This window comes from Aphelocoma coerulescens, chromosome 2, assembly GCF_041296385.1.
Source record: "Aphelocoma coerulescens isolate FSJ_1873_10779 chromosome 2, UR_Acoe_1.0, whole genome shotgun sequence".
NCBI lineage: Eukaryota > Metazoa > Chordata > Aves > Passeriformes > Corvidae > Aphelocoma > Aphelocoma coerulescens.
The window spans coordinates 99026344-99049210 of NC_091015.1; the positions used below are offsets into that span (position 1 = coordinate 99026344).

At 39.7% G+C, this 22867-nt stretch overlaps 1 protein-coding gene across 8 annotated transcripts in view; it reads left to right on the forward strand.

Annotated features, from left to right (window-relative positions):
• FHOD3 (formin homology 2 domain containing 3) overlaps positions 1–22867 on the forward strand; it is a 378731-nt gene that overhangs the window by 223149 nt on the left and 132715 nt on the right. For all 8 annotated transcript variants that reach the window (XM_069004140.1, XM_069004136.1, XM_069004132.1 and 5 more), the window contains exon 6: positions 3254–3348. In XM_069004140.1, the coding sequence (XP_068860241.1) occupies positions 3254–3348 (95 nt within the window). The remainder of the gene's footprint in view (positions 1–3253; positions 3349–22867) is intronic.

Here is a 22867-nt window from a genome sequence, read left to right on the forward strand (position 1 = left end):
GAGCTTTTCCTCTTTGGTCCTGTTAACTTTATATCCCAGGAGAGCATCAGTGCCAATACTGGCAAGTTTTTTAGAGGCTTTCTTAAACCTCTTATTTCACAGAAATCTCTGAACTTTCTGGCTGGTCTGTCCTTTTCTACCCTAAGCCTTTCCTAAGAAATCCAGCAATTTTCCACTTGAAAATAGCTATAGGTAAAGTCTCACACTACTTTCACATAAGATTAAGGGTTTGACAAGGGTAGTGGGAACAAAGAAATTCCAAATTAGGTCTGTTTCATATTTAAACCCCCCTCTCCCAGCCCCTTGTTGCACAATAGTAAACTTTGCTAATGCAAGTAGGTTGTTGATACACTTCCAAAAAGAATTCCAGTTATCTGAGGGATGGGATTAAATGGATTAAATAGCTTCCTCATTTGTTGGTAAAGAAAAAAAAAGTTTGGTTAAAGGCTCATACAAATTTGAATTTAAGTTATTTTAGACTAGACTGGCCTTCTGAACTGCCTTGCAAATGAGGCTGCACTCCCTTGGTGAGGCCATGCATGTTGGTGGTGGCTGTGTGGGCATGCTGGGTGCGTGGAGCTTGCGCTTCAGCCACAGCCATTTCAGCAGAGCACAGTCGTGGTCTGAGAGGTAAGATAGCAGCTGGGTAGAAAAGCTTCACAGAATGTAAAACGTCCTCTGTCAGTCTCCATTTAGTGCCAAACTGCTGTGTCTTGCTCAGCCAGACCTGAGCCCTGGGAGGGCCCAAGGACCTCCAGTCCAGCAGCCTGCTCCTACACTGGTGTTTGTGGTGGCATCTTCCATTTTGGCTGTGTGGTGTGGCTGTGGTGAGGGAATTACCTTTTCTTCCTCAGCTCAGACACTTGATGTGGTATGAAAACCAGCATTCTCCTTTTAGGTCTACCTGTGCCCTTCTTTTCCTAAGAATTTATGGGGAATCAGCTTTGTACAAAGTATACAGATTCTCCTTATCTTACCCTACCTCTTAATGAATTCTCCTCAACCCTGCCCATCTTGTCTTTTGTTTTTCTGACCCCTGAAGACAGGAAATAGCACTATGAAGGTCCACACCAAGGTCTTGGCAGCAGCTGAGAGCTTCATGTGTGGCAGGCAACTACTGGAGATGTGACTTGGATATGCACTCATACCTGTTCTCATCCTGGTCCTTTCCTGGTGTTGTTTGTAATTCCTTGCCCTGTGAAAGTTATTGGCCAGTAGGTCAAGCAGCAATAGTAGTGGGTTTTTTCTTGCTTTTTCAAGAGGCCCTAAAACGTTTTTTGGCTTCTTTCTAAGATCTACTAATTTGCCTTAATGTTTGCTGTTATGAAGAGGCACATCTAAGAGGCTGAAAACAAATGCCTTCCAGATCTCACTTAGGCATCCTAATTAGTCTTAAGTATAAGCCGTGGAGTCATTTTGTACTGTGTACATGTCCTTAAAAGCAAACTTCTTGCTGTCTTTGATTTCTGTATTAATTTGGAAAGCATGTGCCAAGAGTAAAATTTGTTTCACATTTGTTTCGAATTCAAATTAAACCCCCAACCAAAGAATTTGCTGGGGAAAAAAATTGATTTGTTGACCTTATCATGACTGGATCTCACCCTGATCCAGTGCCAAATCTTTTTAGCATTGAAAGGAAGTAAAAGCAAGAATTAAGAACTTTCTCTGATTACTGCTGGGATAGTAGCATTTCCTCTACCTGCAATGAAATGCTTCAAAGCAACCATTTATTCAGGCTGTGTAATTCGTATCTCTTCTTACTGGCTGACTTACATATTTTATTTTACCATAACACTTGGGCCTGTGTCCCTCCCACCTGATTTTATTCACCTGAGAGACATGTCTTCAGCGGGTGGTGACTGATTGCTTCCTGGAGAGGAGGAGCAGAGAGTGCCTGGCATACCCCAGTGGTAATGCCTGCCTAAGAGACTTGTTATCTCTGTGCCAGAGCTCTCGTTTGCTTTTCCTCAGTCTTCATTGATTGTGTGGCATTTGTTGAGTGTGGCTTTCCTTCTAGCTTGGTGTGGCAGATGAGATAAAGAATATAAGTATGTAAAATTAGTACCTCAGGTTTTTAACTGTAAATTGACCAACTGGACCAAAAGAAAAAGGGGGAGACAGTGTAAGAATGACTGTTAGCTACTTAGCTATAGGGGGTACTTAAGTGTTTGCTTAGCATTCGTGTCTTCGAAAATCTTCCCTTAAGGTAAACAATGCTGCACTGTGCACAACCTGTACAAAAGTTAGCAGACATTCAGAATGTGTTTGGAAGATTTATAGTGTCATAATTTTCCTCACCCTGTGGGTTGGTTTTTTTCCTTTTTTGCCCCATAAAGTGGTGTGCTAGGGGCTCATCAGGCTGTGCATTAGATAATTGAGTTGTTATGCCAACAGGCGTTACATCAGTGATTTCTTTTTCATCCCACTGTGCTTTGATCTCCTGCTATAAAGCAGAAAATGTAACAGTGGAAACTTTTGAAGATGATAGATGAATTGTACTAATTCACTTTTCATAATCCTTACAAAAAAATGTCTGTCCTTATCGGTCAGAGAAGATTTCATAGCTGTTGCCTCTTGAAAGTCTCATATGATCAGGATTGCAAACTATGGAATTACTGTTACAAAATATTTTACTAGCATGTTTTGAAATGCTGTTTTAAATACTTTAGGACAAATTAATAAAGATGTTTCTTTATTATAATGCTTTGGTTTTTGTATTTTCTCACTAAAGTGTAAAACTTTTTAGCAAGAGAGCACTGTGCAGTGGTGAATAGTTGATGTCCTTATTGGTGTTAATTGCCCAGCTTTAATTTCAGATCATTGGAATTCACTGAAACTGTCAATCCAAATATACTAATTCCAAACATTATATGGTGCTGAAACAAATGGTAAAAGTCTTGGCTCGCAATATATAAAGCATTGTAGCTGATGGAACCATTTTGGCAGTAAGCAAGCAGTGTGTAGAGTACAGTTTGCAGATTTTGGGACCATAAAATGTGGCATCTTCTAGCAAGGAACAGGTGTTTGGGGTTGTCTCTACATGAAATTCACTCATCTTGTCCAGACTAAGTCAGTGAAGTTTGTGCAGTTTCCCCAGATTTCATCCAGCCCAATCTTGCCCAATATATCTTTCATTAGCTGAGCTCCCCACATCTCTGGTAAACCCTGCTTAGAGAAAATTGTCAGCTATGCTTAGAATTATAAAAAGTGTTCACAAGCTCTGATTATATTTTCTCTCTTTTCTTTGGAATAGCTTTGGGCCAGATAATGCTTTATGTCGATGGCATGAATGGAGTGATAAATCATAATGAAACCATCCAATGGCTGTACACGCTTATTGGCTCAAAGGTAAGACTCTCAAAAATTCTCATTATATGGTTTTGGTGTTCTTTTAATGCATTTTATTTGTTTTATGCTTTTAGGGTATAAATAGACTGTGTGTTAGGTTCTGAAATATTCCATAATATTCTGCGTGGAAACCAGGTCACACTGAGCTGTTACTTCTTTTCTACTGTTTTTATACTCTTTTGTTGGCACATACTCTGCTGTTAAAAGCAAAGATGCCCTCATTACTGTCTGTGCTGCCATTGCACTTGACCATGGAGAAAATTTTCTGGTCTTGCATTTGCAGTTCCTAAGGCATTCATTGGAACCACTTTTTGGCATATTTTTTCCCCCTCTTTCCACACTGAATGCTCACCACTCTACACTGCTCAGCTCTGCTGAGCACTGGGGGAGGGCAACTCAGAGTGACTTCCTTCTTAGACTAGAACACGCGAGTTCAACTGGAAGTTACCTACAATGATCATCCAGACCAAATGCTCAACAGGTTCACTTTATGAAGGTCGTTGCCCAAATGCCTCTGAAACACTGACAGGTTTGGGACATTGCCCACCTCTCCAGTAAGCCCCCTCCTGTGTTTGTCCACCCTCTCAGCAAATAAATGCTTCCTAATGTCAAGTCTTCTCTTGCCTGGAGAGCCCTAGAAGGCAAAGTCTGGTACCTGCCTGAAGGGTCCTCTTTGTTGGTCCCTGCTTATTGAGACAAAAGCTGAAAGCTGGAATATATGCTGCTTGGGTAGGTCTTCTCCAGTGGAAGAGTGATTTATATAGTGCACAATCCACCTTTAAGGCCATCTTTGCTGGAATTTGGAAAGCAAGCAGAACACAGATCTTACTGACATACCATCCTGAGGGGCCTTAGGAGAGGTAAACCCACAAATAACCCTTCTCCAGCCTGTTGGCTCTCTTAATAAGCTTTAGGAAGCTTATTAAGGGCTGCCAGGGGCTGCTGCTGCTCTTGCTACCCAGACCTGTACATAGATAGGTGTGTATGACACAATAGCTGGAACAGGGTATGGTAATTATTGTTAACAACCCAAAAGTTGCTGTAATTGGTGGAGTTGAATCCATAGTTATAGTTACTAAGAAATTTCCAGGAATGCTTCAAGTGTCTGAGTCACTGAAAGTTGCTGTTGGGTACTGTAGTAACATAGAGAGGCTGCTGCTCTCCCCTTTTCCTCTGATAGCTCTCATAACACAAGGAGAAAGAGCTCGATGTCCCAAGGGTCTTTTTTAACTAGAATTTTTTCTACAATGTGCAAACTTTACTGCTGCAGGAGATTTTCAAATCAAAGAACAGATGCTTCAGTACTGAAAGAACTGATTTATCTTGGGCTGACATACCTATATTGGTAGATAAATAAAAGTAACTTAATTATGGTTATCAAATCTCAGGCTTAAAGGGCAGGCTTCACGATTGGGAAAAGATAAGGAGAAACTTTTCCACAGTGTAAAATGTTCCACTGTTGTCTAGGCATTACGCTGGGCCATTTGTCCTTTTGAAACAGGGGATGTTTGCCACGGTCGGAAGAGCAGTGCGAGATGAGAGAGAAACCCATTTGCTTCATAGAGATCCTCATTTTCTATGGAACAGATTAAAAAAGCAAAAAAAGGAATAAAAATTCTGCCGTGTCCGTGACTGTTTTAATTCTCTAATGCACGTAACAGGAGTGGAATGGGAGAGAAACATGACTGTATTGCTACCTTGCAGATTAAATTCTGTCTAGATTTCCTTGCTCTGAGTACTTCAGCTCTTGGGTCCTTAAGCTCCTTTCTCCCTCCCCCATCGCCAGCCTGAATGATTATCTCCATGTCCTGGCTCAGTGCCTGCAGCTGAGGAATGCAGGCAATGTGCTTTGAATAGTTTGGTTTCAGGTAGCATCAAAGTTGCTTTTTCATTATTCTTCGACTGTCTTGGAGGAGATCTAAGTCCCTGTCTGTGTGCCAGAAGTTAACCGAGGGTATGGCAGGCTTACTGTCAGTGTGGTGGGACAGCTGCTTTATTCACTTAAAGGTGGTTTTGACTTTGTGTGAAAAATGAAGCCCTGGAATTTGCAATGCACCTACAGTCTGCTTTTCAGCCCTGCTGTGCTGGTGCCTTCTCCACAGCAAAGACGATGAAAAATACGTTAACATTGCTGAACAAAAAAGGAACAGTGAAACTGCCAATTAAGTCTTGGGACAAATCCCTCTAATAGGATGCAGGAGGAATATAGTTATTCAGCTGCCACAGCTGTGACACATGGTTTCTTGCCTTCTCAAAAGCTCTGACTGGGTTTAACATACTTAGCAGTGGAGGTTGTTGAATCTGTTCCACAGATATTTTTTATTGTTTTTATCAAATTCTTTAGTGGTTTTGCCCCTTCACTGCCACTTGCTCTGCTCTGTTTGCAAGGGGCTGCTGGCTCTGTCCCCCTTGCTCACTTTGAGCAGTGGATTGCTGCATGTGCTGCTGCACTGCAGCACACGGGTTCAGCACAGCACCTTGGGGGCTGGCATGCTCAGCACTGCAACAGCTGTGATTTTGGTACCCAGCTCCAAGATCACTTCATGCACCCAGCAATACTTCTGTGTAGGGATAGGGGGAAGAGGTGGGAAATAAAAATTTGAATTAGTGCAAAAGTGCTTTCAGTAAATTGCTTATAGCCCTTGTAAGCAATTTACTGAAAGCCTCTCTAAATTGTTGCCATTGTATTCCTCAACTGCTGCCAATTCTGCTGCAGTCTTACCCCTCTGAGATTCAATGGATGCTTACATTGTTCGATTATCAGAAGTTGTTGATAATTTATTGCTGTTATCTAAGTTTGCTCTGAATAAAGCTTTTAGGGAGGTGGTTAGAATTCCAGTGGTGTGACTGCACTGTTGCCATTTGTACCAGTTCAGGTGCACCAGCTATGTCAGGGCGAAGAACTAAAAAGCAAGAAGGAACTTAATCTTAGATGACTTGTTTGCTATGGCACAGAAAGAACCTTATGTTGTTGATTGGTATTATATAGGCTCTAGACTGGAAGTCTGATGGTAGCAGTACCATTCTTTAGTGATATTAGGTGGAGATAAGACCATTATTGGCACATCCCAGACTCTTAGGACCACTGCTGGTCCTTCCCAAGATGCATCTAACCATAAGTGATCACACCAGTGTGTGGCAGTGGGCTTTCACAGGCTGGCTGTAGACTGCTTTCCAATCATCAGTGGCTGATACATCCCTGGCATAAAACATTGGCAGCATAATCCCAACATAAATGTACATTATTACTATTTCATCATTAGTTAATGGGCAGCAATTCATCAGTGGTTCCCTGTTTGACGAAGCATTCAAGTTTGTACTCAGTTATGGGTGTATGGTTACATGCTGTTGGCTTCCAGATAGCTTTAATACATAGCTGAGGTCAGCAGTGAGCTGCTGCAGGCATGCAAAAGAGAGATATAGCAGGGCTAAGGCTCTAACCATCTTGTATAAGCTATGAGTTATGTCAATGGGAAATATCGGTGCCAACCAAGTTGTCTCTTAGCATTTGGTGCTAGCATAGGACATTTGTGCAAGAGAGTTTGGTTCTTAGAAGATAAAACTAGGAGTCAATTGAATGTTAGTTAACAGTGCTTTCAGAATTGCTTCCTAACTTTTACTTTTTTTTTTTAAACTAACCTGTCAAGGATGATGCCCTAGCTGGTCATGTGCTGTAGCACTCATGTTTCAACTTCACGGTGCCTGGGAGATATTTCACCACATTCCCAGAGTTTCTGCCACCTCTGTGTTACTACTGCTGCAGCTGGAATTAAGGTTTTGTGTTGTGTTGCAAATATATTTAGGCTGGTTGTAAATATACACTTGAGGCATTTTTTTTTATGCTGGCAGCTGGCACTGGAGTTCTGTGGTGGATCACCAGCAGGTAAATGGCGATGGCTCTTGGAAAATTTCTCTTACCCAAAAGAAGGGACACCAGGTTAAAGACATGCATGTGTTAAGCCTCCATATAATGTATTTCTCATCTGTAGGCATGTATGAGGTTATATATAAAAACATTCATATGTGTTGGTAATTCCTCTGACCTGGTAAGAGAAAGTGTACAATACTTTTAGTGTATCAGTACTTTCAGTTCTCCAGGACTAGCTATTGACTGTTCACAAAAAGTACATTCCTGGACTAAACATCTTGGAAAAAACACAGGAGCTTATATCTAGAGAAGCAAACGTTTCTTTGCATCACAAGCCCACAGCCTTTTGCCAATCCACCTTGGTTTTCAAAGCCACTTCTAAGGCATAAAGTGGTCCAAAACCTGAGTCTAGTTTCACCTTTTCTTTCCTCCTGTTTCTGACTGCTACTGATAATGATTATTTTTTCCCATTTGATGATCCAGGCTGTTCTAATTTCCCCCAGGGGAGCTAAAGCCCCTTTTTGGCATTGTTTTCAGTGGAAAATAATCCATTTTCAAAGTGGTGCTGGGTAACCTCAGAAGACAGGGTGGAATGCTGGGTCCAGTCTGATACAACGAGGTTGATTACAGATTCCTATCTCACATCTTGTTTTAATTTTTTTTTTCTACTTTGCTTTTGTCTGGGTCCTAGATTGCAAAGTTAACTACAAACTTTAACTATCAAGTTGTTCCCTGTGCCCTGTGTGAACCTTTTTCTTCCTTTGGTATTGAAGAAATTACTTTTTGAATGTTTCATAATGTAGTTCTATTAGAAAGAAGCAAAAAAGCTATTTCAAAGCAAAAGGAAAAACAAACCCCAGCAAATTCAGATAAAACAACATAGTTTTAGTGAATTTGTTGATTGAAAAAGGAAAGTCGTAGCATCATAGGACCACAGAATTGGTTTTCATTGGGTGTGTTCTTAAAGATCATCTAGTTCCAGGCCCCCTCTGCCACATGCAGGGACACCTTCCCCTAGACCAGATTTCTCAGGGCCCCGTCGACCTGGCTCCAGACAAGTCCATTAGGGGCTGCTTTTTCTGCATGTGCTGGTGGCGGGTTAAAACATGCACACGGTTGGTAGTCATTTCAAGAGAATTTTGAGAGAAATAATATTCTTATTCACAAAAAACTTTGATTTTTTAAATTTTTTTTTTACAAATGAATCATTTAAGGTTATGTGGAGATAATACCCAGTTGAAAAGCTTGACAAAATTACTCTGTTTCACAAGTAGTTTATGCCTGTGCTACACTGAAGTCATGAGCAAAGTTAAGAATACCATAACTTGATATTTTCCTCAAAAAATTTCTCACCCAGTCTTCTGCAACTGGATTTTAAAGTGGGTCTCCAAATAAATATCAAAAACTGGTTTGTAGTAATGGAGAAGGTTACAAATCTAAGGGGCTTAAACAGATATGAATAAGATTAAAATAGTAGTATTAGTAGTACTAAATCCCAAAGCGTGTTGAATGAAATCACTGCCAACCTGGATGGTATATCCTATTCTTGAGAGTCTTGGAAATACCAAGTATTTGTATCTCATTCAATTTTCTAGCCATATATTTTGAAAAATAATTGTGTGTATAGGTGGTCTCTTCATATGCCTGATTTTTGTGAGCAGGAGATTGTGCTGTAGTACTGTCCTATGCTTTATTTTCCACATGTTTGGAAGGTGATCTAGGAACGCTGGCTAGCTAAAAGAATTAGGAATCCAGGAAAAATCACACAGCTTAAGGACCTACTGTGATTAATTTTACATCTTTTCTTCCCAATCTGCTGCCCTGATGGTTAACAAACCTTCCTGCAGCTTCTGACAAATGAGATGCCACATACAACTTAAGCACAGGCTATTTAGATTGCATCATTTCTCTTACCTCCAGCCACAACTCTGACAAGCCTCTAGTTTTGTTCTGTTCTCAGGCCTAGACCAGGTAAAAATGTTAGCTGGGTGTCAGTCTCATAGGCTTTCTGGCTCCTATGCTTTCTGGAACAGCTCAGAGCAAAACTGAGATCTCCCCTCAAAGCCTAAAATTATTGCAATGTCACCCATGGGCTGCCCTGCACTCAAGATCTTGGGCTGTGGTGAACAGGTACAGCTGCTTTGAGTTCACTGAAACTTGACCATTCATCTCAGCTTAGCAGCTGCCCCTTATAATTAATCTACTGTGCATTTGGCCATTGAACTGTTGTTATGAAAGTGGCTGTGTGAGGGAGAAATGAAATCCTGGCTTTACAGGAACTTTCCTATTTCCTACCTCCCGAGGATTTGAGCCTATGCTCACCCAGGCCACCAGAGAGCTTTCTTCCTCTTTCACTCAGAAACTGGATCAGTACTGTTGCATGAACTGAGTTTATTTTGAACTGTATTTAATTAGTGCTTTGAAGATAAGGATCAGGATGTTGCAATAAACTTGGAATAGGATACACTAGCCAGCACAGACTGTGTTAAGCACTTGCTTTGGTCTCTCCAACTCAGCAGACAGACCGCTGTGAGTGCTGCTGCTCTTTACCAAACATATTTGTAGGTAGATTTTGAAGTCCTTCCATCAAACATAAAAGTAGTTGAGTCCTGCAGCACTAACTATTCTTGTAACTCCATCTGTTGCATTCACTTCTGGGTATTTGGGAGGGATGAATACACATTTTTCTGAGTTCAAAATGAACTCTTGTAGATTAAGGAGATACTAGAAAACACACAGTTCCCTCACAAGACATCAGAGATCTGATTTCAACTCGTTTGAAGTGGGGAATGAGAAAATATAATGATTAACTGCCAACAATGTGGCAAATGTTCAGACCCAACTTTTCACTCAGTCTCATCTGTTCAAAACAGTATAAGAAAGTGTGAGGTTAGAGACCAGTGAAATATGTCCAACCATTCCCAGAAAGTACCGTGCATCTATGCAGATGTACAAATTTCTCACTGTGAAGGAAAGGTGCGAAGAAGGAAAAAAAGCAAGAGTTATACTGGAATTAGGTGGGGGGGAAACTGAAAAACAACCCTGAAGCCAGTGCTAGCTTTTAAAATTGCCTTGGTCTCTCTCACTACAGTGGTTCAGTGTCAGGCCTGTTACCATTCACGTTTGTGAGCAAAGGGCTGTGCTTCACACCCCAGCTGTTAATATCTGCTCTTAGCTCCTGGTGTTTTCTAACGGGCATTATGTCCAGCATTGCTGTGAAAGGAGAAGGAGCAATCAGAAAGTTTGTCTGTATTGAGGGCTGAGACTAAAGAAAATGAAGCCTACTTTTTCCATCATGCTTGAAGCCACCAGTGGGAAATGTCTTTGACAATAAAATCAATTGCCTGACCAAAAAAATATAGGAAATTTTCAAACATAAGTTGTCAGGTGAAACAGAATGAAGAAATATAAGAGGGCTGCTCTAAGGATAAAAAGAAGCTAGTTATAATCCAGGCTTATGGTATACACATGAGATTTTTATGCATACCTAAATGCAGAAATCAACTTGGCCAGTATAAAGCACGTTGTGGTCATTATGCAAAACCTTTTGGGACAGCAATGTTATCATTTTGCAGGGTAGAAATATCAATAACTCAGGAGTTTAATAAGCTTCATTTTCAGGAGTGTATTAAAATTAAAATAAGCAGTTGTGTCTGCACAATTTCTGGGAGCACTTTCGTGAACTCTGATGTGTAATTGTTCAGTTTGCAGGGTTGCCTACTTTCTGGTCTTGTTGCTTTTAGGTGTTAAAGTGATGTATCTTTTCTGACAGTGGCTGTGGTGCTTGGCAGAGGGCATTTGGGCTATTAGAAAGTTTAACTGGAGAGCAGGGAAACATCCTCTGGTGCACAGTCATTGAAATGTCACCAAACTCAAATTTGTAAGCTCAAACCTTTAGTGAAGGTCAAGTGATACAGTTTTCTCAATCTATTTAATGGTTAAAATAAGCATTTGCGAAAAGTCCAGTAATGCTGACAAATACCCTCTGTGCTCAGTCATTCTTTCTTGCCTACACTCACAGGACCATGTCAGTGGCATGTGTGGTACAGGAGATAGATCACTATGACACATAAGAAACTGCCCTGAGATTGGCTCAGTTGGTTACAGCACAGTTCTAATAGCACCAAGGTTGTGGGGTCAATCCCTGTACAGGCCATTCATTTAAGAGTTGGACTTCATGATCCTTGTGGGTCCCTTCCATTCCAGAGTATTCTCTGGTTCTGTGAAAAAGCACCCTAGTGAATGGGTGTGTTTCCACAAAGTACCAGTACCTCATCTCAACTGCATGGTGAGACCAGTATAAGAAACAAACCTGGCATCCAGATCTCTTGAGACTTAATTAAGTGTCTTGAATTTTGGTTATTCTGCCAGCAGAATGCAGCACATGGGGGTGGAGAGTTGCAGTGGTGGTGCTGAGAAGACTCCTGCACTTGTATAGGAGAAAGGAGGTGGCCAACCTTTTGCATTCTTGAGTAGGTGTTAACATTCTGGGATTTTATGACTTTTAAAGACAGGGCATTATGGTTAATTTTTACTTACTCTATCAGGCTTGAAGAATATAGGTATTCCGTCCTTATTTTAACAGAGCTTTGAGCTCAGTTTACATATTTATCTCAATATAGTATGATATTTATTCTGTGAGAAGCAGAGTTCAATTAATTCATAGGATGTGGGTAGGATGTTTTTGTTAATCACTTATTTTTTCTCACTGTTTGTAGTAAACTTCGTTACCAAGTTACTTCTTCCTCTCACCTCTATTTTGATGATTATTAAATTGTTATTAAAGATTTTTGAGAACCACACAATTGGTGTGGATCCTTTTTACAGGATTTTGCAGAAATGCAAGGAGAGTTTGCATGGAAGTAGCAGAAATTCCACACGAAGTCTCTTCAAATGTTTGTCCGTGCAAGGATCTCTTACTCCTCTAAAAGTATGACTTGAATCTGCTGTGTACTGCTGTGTACTCTGCAGCTGCTGCTATGAGGTATATGGGATCTGTCTTTTTCTGCAGACTTGTGCTGCTTAACCTTCTCTCAGTTATTTTCCTGAATGTCCTCTTTTTTGAATAGAAACTCAGTATATATTTCATTGCCTTTATTTTTCCTCTTAAATTCATCCTAATTTTCTTCTTCCATCAGTATCTGTCCTCATTCACATATATATAGTGCAGGAGTGGAATTCTGCCTGCAGGAAAGAAGGTGGTATCCAACATTTTTTGCAGCATCATGTAAACCAGATCCGAGACAGTTCAGCCAACACAGCAGTTAATATATACCCGTGTTTTGCTTGTAGCTTAGCCTGGAAGAATGGCCCAGCTAGAGAGAGTTTCTACATTGGAAGACCCAGGCTGAATCCAGCTTCCAGGCACATTCTTGAACCACTTTTCAAATCCTTTTTTGCCTTGGTCCCTCATCTGGAAAATTGGTATTTGGATTTTAGAGCCCTGGAGTAAGAACATAAAGGCGTAGAAGAACAGATTATACGTGAAGACAGATACGTAGGTGAAAGTTGAACCTGATACTAATTGTTACCATATCTGTTCTTTTGGCGTCACTCAAAAATGTTTGTGATACTTGTATTTACATACAGTTGTTCTTTAAAGCAATGGCTACTAAATGAATATACTTGGATAACAGAAAAAATATTTTGTATCAAAAATGGAAGCTACCCAAACTCACATGGTGGCTCTATATTCAGCATGTAGTGCACCCCAAGGAACCTCTGAGTTGCAGTCAGCTCAGGTCTCTCACCAGGTTATTGCCCAGGACTCATTGTGGTTACCTCACAGATTTTATGTTGGTCTCCTCAGCTACAGGACTTGTCCTTAGGAAGGAAGAGGTCTGGTAAGATGTGTGGACCTCAATTACTTTTCATAAGATCAAGATCAAAAGGAAGGTTCTTTTATAGGTTTTCTTTCTTCCTTTTTTTTTTTTCCTTCACAGTCCTCTAGTAGTAGTTTATACCATATAAAGACTTTTCAGAATAATTTCCAGCATACCAGCAGGTTCTCTAGCTGCCTTCCATGATACACTGAAATGAGTCTCATCTGGGCATGCTGTGTACTCTCTTCCCATATTCTGACCCTCTTTGATCACAGCAATTGAACAAGGAGTTCAGATGCTTCCTGGTTTGCCCTCCTCTATCTCTCCACTATTTTCCTTTTTGAAGACCACATTAATAAAAAACAAGAATGTGATGTTCAATATATAAAATGCTGTTAATACCTCAGCCAGCATGGAATTTTTGTAGATTGGTCCCTTCTATTTTGAATTTCCTCTTCTTAGTAGAAGATACAGAACTGTAGTAAATGTGTGCTTTGTCTTTTTCATTTCCAGCAGTGTGTAACAGCTTCCTTCTTTAGCTCAGTAATAAAATTAAACCAACCTCTCAGAAAGAATTTCTTCTCCACTGCTCTTTAAATGTCACTGTGTGGTTGTCTAAGAATCTTATTGTTATGATTTTGGAGGGAAATGTAACACTTCTCTAACTTGCAGTTTGAACACTTCCACTTCCCAAATTAAGCTTTGCATGTGACACAGGCTGTCTTGTCAAAAAGAGAGTAAAGTGGGACAAATTAATCCCACAGGTATTAATGTATGGAGTTGCCTCAAAACTGTTAATCCCTGGGGACTGTGTTTTAATTCACTGTGTTTTCCTGAAGATACTAAATATATTAAAAATATATAAACTATATAATGTACATTAAATTTATTAAAATGTTTTACTATATTTATTGAATAGAGAAGATAGAATTCCACTTCATAATTTTTGCTCCTCTGTGTCACTACCAGTCTCTGTGGTTTGCAGTGCTTTCTGTTCAGGTAATGTCTCTTTTTTTGCCTTTCTCACCTGCAGTCTAGCTTCCACAAATACACATTCCTGTCATGTTTGTTGCCTCTTGGGCCACTCTTCCAGGCACAGGGGGACTGTAGAGCCTTTTTTGCAGTAAGGGCTGTGCATGGCTGTAGGGGCAAAGACATGACAGACCACCTGAAAGTAGGTTTGCTTCCAGATCTGCACTGCTCAAATGGATGTCTGTAATAGCTGTGGATCCAACAGAGAGATTTGAGGCAATCTGCTTTAGAATCATGATATATACTTCAACTTCCGTCGCTGGCCTGCAAAATTTTCCCTTCTTGTTTCCTTGTCATCCCCTTCTGATGAAAGGATGTAATGTGAACGCCCAAGTTCAGTTTCTGGCAATGGAAGATCATTCCTAGCAGAGCATCAGACAGAAAATGTCAATTCACTACACAGAAGTTGAAGGCTGTGTTAAAGACACATTGCCATTTACTAGGGTGGCTTTTCTATAGGAACAGCAAGGGCTCCGAGGGTGTCCAGAGGCATTGGGCCATGGGACAGGATCTGAAAACCAAGCACAAAGTTTTCCTGATGTCATCATATGATGTAGTACTGCAGTTACTCATTTTGGAGGTTGTTTTGTTTTATTTCCCTTCTGCTCAGAAGGGTGGGTTAGGATTATTCATCATCTTTGGCTAAACCGACTTGAAGTTATGTGGAACAGATGGACATCACCAGACTTACTTCACCTACAGGTCTGAATAGTTCAGTCCCAGTCTGCACCATTTATGATACTGTGGATGTTGTAGCACTGATAGCATCCTGCCACTTGAGTTATTGGTTAGTTACAGAAAAAAAATGAAGCCTAAACCAGCATCCTTCCGATTACCACCCTTTTCAAAGGGCTGTCTTCTGAAATTTTTGCAGTAGGGTTGCCTTTCATCAACCTACCTGCAGCCTTAGTTGCAGTCTGAGAGGGAAAAAGGGAGACATTTCACTCATTGGACCTCCAGAAGTTTGTCTTTCTCTTTCCTGGGAAACCATGCTTTTGATTTGTGTGTCTGATTTAATTTTAAATCCTTCTTTGTCAAGGAAAAGAGTTTGTTTAAATGTCCTGTATCTTTAGAACCAAAGGGAAATTAAAATTTGGAAAATTTTAGACTAATACCTTGTGCCTCCATCTGAGGTTCCAGCTTTCCTGTATGGGTATGGACACATGCAGATGAATGCTGATACACTCATTTTCTCTGACTGCTCTGGAGAAGCAGCATCCCCGGTGGTGCCCACTGCATGCTTGACAGAAGACCTGACAGGACACATCCTGTACAGCCAAGATACAGAAAACACTGCAGCTGTTCTCATGTAGAAGGAAAAAAATATCAGTGAGGAGAATGAAACAAGCAAGCTTGCCTTTTCTGCCTTAGAAAAGCCATCCCACAGCACCACCTAGCAGGCACAGATGGATATGAATAAACTGTGTGAGGACAGGACTGGAGCAAAATGCTCCTAGAGAATACAATGTTGAGGAGGACTGTGTGCATTAAAACACCCATTCCATCTAATATCTAGCACAGGTTGTTGATATAAACTGAGTTATGCTATCCTTTCAGGCAGCTGGTATCCTTTAGTATTGGGTATTTGTAGCTTCATAGAGCTAATTAATCTCTCTGCATGTCTGAGGAAATACATCATCACTTTTGGGGTATTTTTTGTAATCTGGAGTTGTTCTCTTTAACTCCATGTATTTCTAACACACCTAGCTTCATCAAGGTGATGGCATTACTTATCATGGAATTTTATGGTTTTGTCTGCAAAGTGCTAGGGAGGAACTAACTACCTGGCTACCTGAGGAATACTGCCAGGGCACAGATTTTGAAGAGGCTGGCAAGCACATCCTCGTCCCACTCCCATGGCTGGGAAAGATGTATTGTAAAATAGTTAAGCTGCAGCTGCTGGCTGTCTCTGTTTTTAAAAGTAGTTGTTTTATGTGTTTGTTTTTCTAGGGGGCTCAGAACACAGAGCTTTCTTTTGAGCTGCAAATGTGAAGTATTTATTTGTGAATCTGTAGCAGCCTATTGCCTCTACTTTGTTATTTGGTTAATTTTACTCATCTCCATAGCTTACACAGCTTTTTAGCCTTCACCCTGCCATCCTAAACAGACAATACCCATTTGTGGGAAGCTGTCTAGGAGCTCAAAGGAAAAAGTCAGGGCTGCAGTTAAAGACATGATTTCAGAGCATGAGTTTTAGTTGGTTATGCTGAGCTAGAGCAGCACTGATTCTCCTGTGAATTGTGCTGTGGATATATGGGTTCAAAAAAAACATGACTCAGTAATTAGGGAGGAGGAGTAGGACTTCCAGCTTGCAAAGACTTTTAGTTTGGCATTATGCATTTAGGCTGATCTGCTGTACTACTCAGAGGCAGATCTCTACTCAGAGAGATCTCTGGCAGCAAGACTGAAATGCAGTCCCTCCCAGGTTCTGAGATCTTATTTTACTGGTTAAAGCAGGCAACTGTCTATCAAGACTCTTAATTTGCTCTGTAGCATTGGAAAAACTGTTGTGGTTGTTATTTTTATTATTAATAAGAATAATATTCAAGAACTGTTCAACTAAATCCCTATGTAGAAGCCTAAAATAATTCTTTCAAATATTGTGAGACATTTTGCTCTTATAAAAGGAAGTGTGCTCATGTAGTAACTTGGGGGGGGGCATGGAAACACCATCAGAAAAAGCCTTTTTTTCTGGTGTTTCCATGGTCACTGTGGTAGTATCTTTCCTGCCATTCACATGGTCTCTCCATAATACTTCTCATCTCTTTTATGGACTCTTTAGAGGCTTAAGAAAGTGTTCCTTGTTAAGTGCTGTGAGAGCCTACCATGAAAAACTTTCTAAAAACAAGCAAAATAACACCAAAAGTAAGAGTTCCATGGGATTTTAGTACTCTCGATAGTCATCTCTTCAAAACTTGTGCTCTACTGCACTGAAAGGGTCAAATCTCAATTACATTTGCTCTTGGCTAAGTCTATAGGAACTACTCCCATCAGACATTACACAGCTACCACAGTGCGTTTCAGTTGAGCTTTCTTGGATACAAAGGATCATGTTCTGGAGCAGTTTATTTTATTGCTTTTGTGAACTGCTGCCCCTCATTAGGGCATCACTGTATCTACTGATTTTGTCTGCAGTTACTCTTGACTTCAGAAGAAAGTGGAAGTAATCTGTGGTGGTTAGTTCAGGAAAAAGAAATGGTTGGGGGTTTTTTGTTGGTGGTTTTTTTTGCCCCCTGTCTCCTCTCTATCCCACTTTTTGTACTGGTCCCAAAGAACTGAAAAAACAGCTCAAAACTGATCTATGATGCAAGTCAAATCACTGCTGATTATGATCTCATGCTTCTGTGGGTTCAGCTCTTTGAATGACTGTGGCAATTACTTGGCTAAAAACTATACAAGTCCCAGATGCTGAATAATTCTTAAATACTGCATCTGAAGTATGTTTCGTTCTGACAAAACAAAACTGAAATATGCGTTAAATAATGCCACAATAAAGGCACATCTCACTGTGCAGTGGCTTGGTCAAATGTGCTTATTAGTGTTTAGGTCCAGAACAGTGCACTAAGGGTCAAATGAAGAGAAATACAGACTCTGAAATCTGATCCTTGTCCTGGTCACCACTGCTGCAAACCTACCTATAGCTTGGTAGCCACAGCCTCCTAGGAATATACAGGCACATATTTGACTTCAGTTACCTTATTACATTGCTATTTGGTATTTTTAGTCTTGTGGTCACATCTCGAGTGATTTCAGAGGATGCTCTGTTGCACTTCTGAGGCTCTTTTAATCTCACTTGGGAGATAGCAACCTAGTCCAGGCTTGTTTTTGAGCTGCGCATCCAGATTTCCAGGAAAGTACGTTGTAGGGAGACTACACATACAGATGGGTTAGTTCAGAAGCTCTGCTGGACCTGTCAGTTTTGAACGTGAGTTTCCTGGCCTTGAATACTTGTCATAGCCATGATCCAATTCTGCTGTGTAGAAAACATGTTTCTATCCCTTTCTGTCTGCTGTCAGACTAGACCCAAAGCGAGCATTGTTATTACTGTGGTACTGCTGGGGAACTGAAACACAAATCCTGTGCATCACTGGAAGTTCTTCAGCCAACCACTCAGTATTCTCTTAAGTGCTTGACAAAATGTAATTCATTTGAGCTACAATATCACAGATTTTTACTGTAATCCCAGACCATACCTGGTGTCCCGAGAACTACTTGAATCTCATTGCATAAAAGGTCTTGTCTTGATCACATGATTTGTGAACTGAAAAGTACATTTTGGGTATATGTATGGGCATTTGAATCTTAACAGATGTGGAACTGCTTTGGTATACTGAAATTAGGGAATCACTGTGATCTGATGAAAATAAGCATTATGGATTTTTTTGCCCCTTTCAGTATATGTGTGTTTGGGGGCTGGTAGGGTATGTGAGAGAGAAGCAGAAAATAAGTTGCAGGTGTCATGCTTTGAAAAATAAACGGTGGTTTAAAATTTGTATCTAAGAATTTCCATTTTTTTAAATTCATGGTTTTTATATCTGTTAATTTTTAGCCACGTTTAATAAATTAGACACAGTACTGGACAACTAAGTGTAGGTGGCTTTCCAGAGACATCCCTTCCAACCTCAATCCTTAAGTGATTAACCCGAACTTCCTCCTCCTTTTTCTGCAGTAGTGGTACTCACAGACGTTTGCTTTATACTTTGAGGAAAACTCTAAAAGCCAGATCCTTTTTATGAGTTTTAACAAAGGAATTTGCTTTTAATCAAACTAAAGTTGGTATCTGGACATAGAAATTAATAAAGCTGAAGTTAACTTCATCTAATCTGTAGACCTTTGGAACACAAGTAAATGTGAGTGTGGTTAGAGTTAAGCCCATATTGGGAAGCCTTTGCCACATCACCAGAAGTGCTGCATGGAAACAATTCAATTTGTCTTATCCAAGCAGGGGTCTGAAGAGTCTTTTTCCAATTCTTTCACATTTCTGTGATTCAAAACCAAGCATACGTATTTTTAGTTTGTATGTTTGTTTGATTTGCTGTAAAATTGGGGATGGATGTGATGAGTTTGGTTGATACAAGTCATAGGAAGGAGGTAGCTTGAGATAGCAGAACTACATTTTCTCTTTGAACACTGAACTTTGTAACTCTTAAAAAATAGTTATCTCTGTAATGTGAGAGTACCTACAATAGTATCATATTCTTGCAGTTGTCCAGCTGTATGCAGAAGTTGCATACCTGCTAGCATTTATGAAAATCAAAATTGAGAATATCTCCATCCCTGTCATCTTTCAGCAAAGGAGGGAGTTGGAATAAGGTGACACTGCTAGGACTGTGCAGTTAAGCTGTGCCTTAGCTGATACGCAGTGACTTGTGTCCCCATGGCTTCTGAATGGCTCCATGAAGTATTCTGCCACTCGCTTCAGAAACCCACCACATGGGAAGCTGGAAATGTGTTTGGTCTCTTACATTTTTGTTTTCATCATGAAGTTCTTTTGATTTAAAAAAAAAGCATCTGGACTAGACTGATGATGGGAACTGGATTTGGGGATAGCGACCTCTTCCAGACTTGGGACAGAAAAACAGATGATTGCTGGAAAAATGTGACTGCTTCTATTATGTTCAGATGTCCCCCAGAAAGTGTCTTTATTCATTACCTTTATTTGGTAATTTGTCCAAAGGTAAATAAGTGTGTCTGGATTTGCAGTCAAACCTCTGCTTCTGAGTAACTTTCTGTGTCTGATAAAACTCAGAAGTTTGAGAATAGAGAAAAATCTTCAGTCAATACATACAGTAAATATTAGTACTTTTATCATTCTACTAATAAGTAGAATATATACATATATATGTGTGTGTATATATATATGTATATGTGTATATATATATGTCTATATCTCCTCTCTCTAGTTTTACTTTATTAGGTATTCTTTCAAGAAGAGTTTGTGGTGGGTTTGTTCCATGGTTTGACATATGATGTTTGTTCTTTCAACAGTTTTATCATTTTAGTAGTTCAAACCACTAGCATGTCACTTTTTAGGATGCTTAAGAAGAATAACCTATTAACAATGAATTGCTTAAGAAAGATGTTGCAATAGGTAATATTTTATAATTTGGAGTCTTACTTGACATACTGTCTTCAACCATTTCCACACATTTTATTCATAGGTTGTTGTGATTTTGTGTTTTTGCTGTTGAAATGTTGTCTATGAGATTGGATGGTGTCAGGAAAGGACTGCTGACCATATCATTAAACTTACAGGGTGAAGTTATTTAAACACAGCCATAGTTTGGGTATTTAATATGAGTACATTTTAATGAAACTGTTGAAAGAACAAATTTCACGTGCAGAAAACCACAGAATAATAATAGAGTAGTTTTCCACTGTACTTGCAAACTCAAATAGTTTTTTCCCCTAGGGTCCTTGAACTCTACCTTGATATTATTTAAACAGGACATTGCCAAGGCCACTAACTCTAGCAAGTTATTTCATAAGCAGTGGAACTAATGAAGCAATTTGTTATCTTTGTTTTCCTTCTTCCTTGCTTTTTCCTTGCCATCCCACATGTTCTTGGTGGCTCAGTCCTGCTCTATGTCCCGTGTCTGTTGTTTTTGGTGCAAATGGCAACCTGCAGCATGGCTGGTGGAGAGCTGTCTGAGAAATAATTTTCTAGCTGGGTCCCTTTCAAAATGACTGGAAACTTCCTTTTCTCTTATGAGAATGCTGATGTGGAGTCGTTTGTAATGCCATTTTCAACTTGAATAGGAACACAGTTCCACTGCTGTCAAGAATGACAATGCAGTGGGCAGATAGATCCCATAGTTACAGGAAAGAGTCCAGAAGTAGGCAGTGGGAGGAAGAGCACAGCTGCCTAAGGAAACAAGGATGAAAATGCTGTGCTCCTCATGGCTGTCATGTGTTTGAGTGGGTTTAATTTTGTAAAGAGGCTCCAAGAGAAGGTACTCTAATAGTTTTGTTATTTCTCTGTTTTCCTCTGGCTTTGACCATAGTTCATTCATTTTATTAGTGATGGCTTTCACAATCAGGGACAGGATGACCTCTGAGCTCCACTTGAGCTACTCTGTGTATTGGTCAGGAGGAAAATTAATGTCCTGAATACACTGAAGTTTTGATATGCTGCTTTGTACACAGTTCCTATATCAAACATACTGCAGGTCTGAAGCTTGTGAAGCACTCTCTGCTGCTGTCATGAGGAAATTTCTGGTCAACAGCCTATATTAAATCAGAGGTCTGACTATGATAGGTAGTAGGTCTTGGAAGAAAGTAGTTTGGTATGGAAAATTGATGTGGAGCAAGTGAGTTTCCTTCTACATAATTTCTAATCACTCAATAAAATGATACAGTAGTAATTTGATCTTAAATCTAAAGACTGCATTTGGAATTTAAAATATTTCTGAAAACACACGTTAGTCAAATATTGACTTGGAGGCTTAAAAAAAGGAAATAAAATGTAATGTTACATCTTCTGTTTTGTCTTTCGAATGTACAGTACTTCAGCTTTTCTGTACATAAAATATGATCAATCACAGGGTGCATCATAGAACTGTTGCATGACTTGATTAATTAGAAATGACTTTTTCAGATCATTAAATGCTTTGCATGAGATACCTCAATAATAGGTTATTGAACCCCTTCTCTCTTCAAAATTAATTGCTTTTTTTCTTGAGTAAGGTGACTTTGTATTACATTTGATGTTTTCACAAGCCAAGATGTCATTCAGCAGTATAACAAAAGCTAAAAGAGTTTGATATGAAAGGGATTTTGGAGAAGGGAGTGAAGATAAATTCCTATTGGCAATTAAGTTCATAAAAAATCTTTTCCTCTCCCATTTTTTTTGTAAGACAGCTAAGGAAATATCAACTTGGCCCTGCCCAAGGAAAAGAAGTTGCTGAAACTGCCAATCTCTCAAATCTTTCCTGTTGCCAGAGGTTCAGCCCAATGACCATCTGTTGAGGACAGCGTAGTTCAAGGCTAACATCATACATCAATTTAGGGGGCTGGTGGGAAAGCTCAGCATGTAATTTCTCAGTCATAAGAAAAAAAAAGAGGTGCTAAATGGCCTTAATCATATCTTCCCTATGTAGGCACACAAACCCCATTCTTGTGATCAATTTTCATTTGCAAACTCATTTCTAATACAGAATTCTGATTCTGCATCATTTCAAATCTTGTTATTATCTACTTACCTTACTATTCACCAAAACATGAAATCTCACTGTTGCATCCATTGCTGAACAGATCATCAGGGTAGTGTTCAAGAGAAACAAGGTTATTTTTCATTTATTCTGCTGCTCAGAAACACACACTGTATTTAATAGACATATGACTAATTCCGAAAGACCTGTCATGTTTAAGCTGGTTTGACTGTGACTTGCAGACTTTAGGGTCATGCATTTGCAGGAACTAGCAAAAAATTGCCTAGTCAGGCAGTATGTTTCCCTACTCTAAGCTGTATTAGAATGACATTATACATATCATAATATTTTGTTGGTGGTGGTTTTGCATAAAGCTAGTTTAGTATGTACCCATCCAAGATTTTGCCATCTCATGAAAGGAACAGACTTTACTAGGCAATTTTACTCTGTGATCCATAACAGGAAAATGCTAGAAATCTGGTGCTATATATAAATAAGGTGCATGTTTGTAGAAGACAAAAAGAGAATAAAGAGGTCTGTTCCTTATCATGTTTGATAGCACATTACACACAAGCATGAGTCTAACCAGAAATGGGTTCTCATGTTACTGTGGTTTCTCTCAAGCTAAGTGTTTTATACCTTATTTA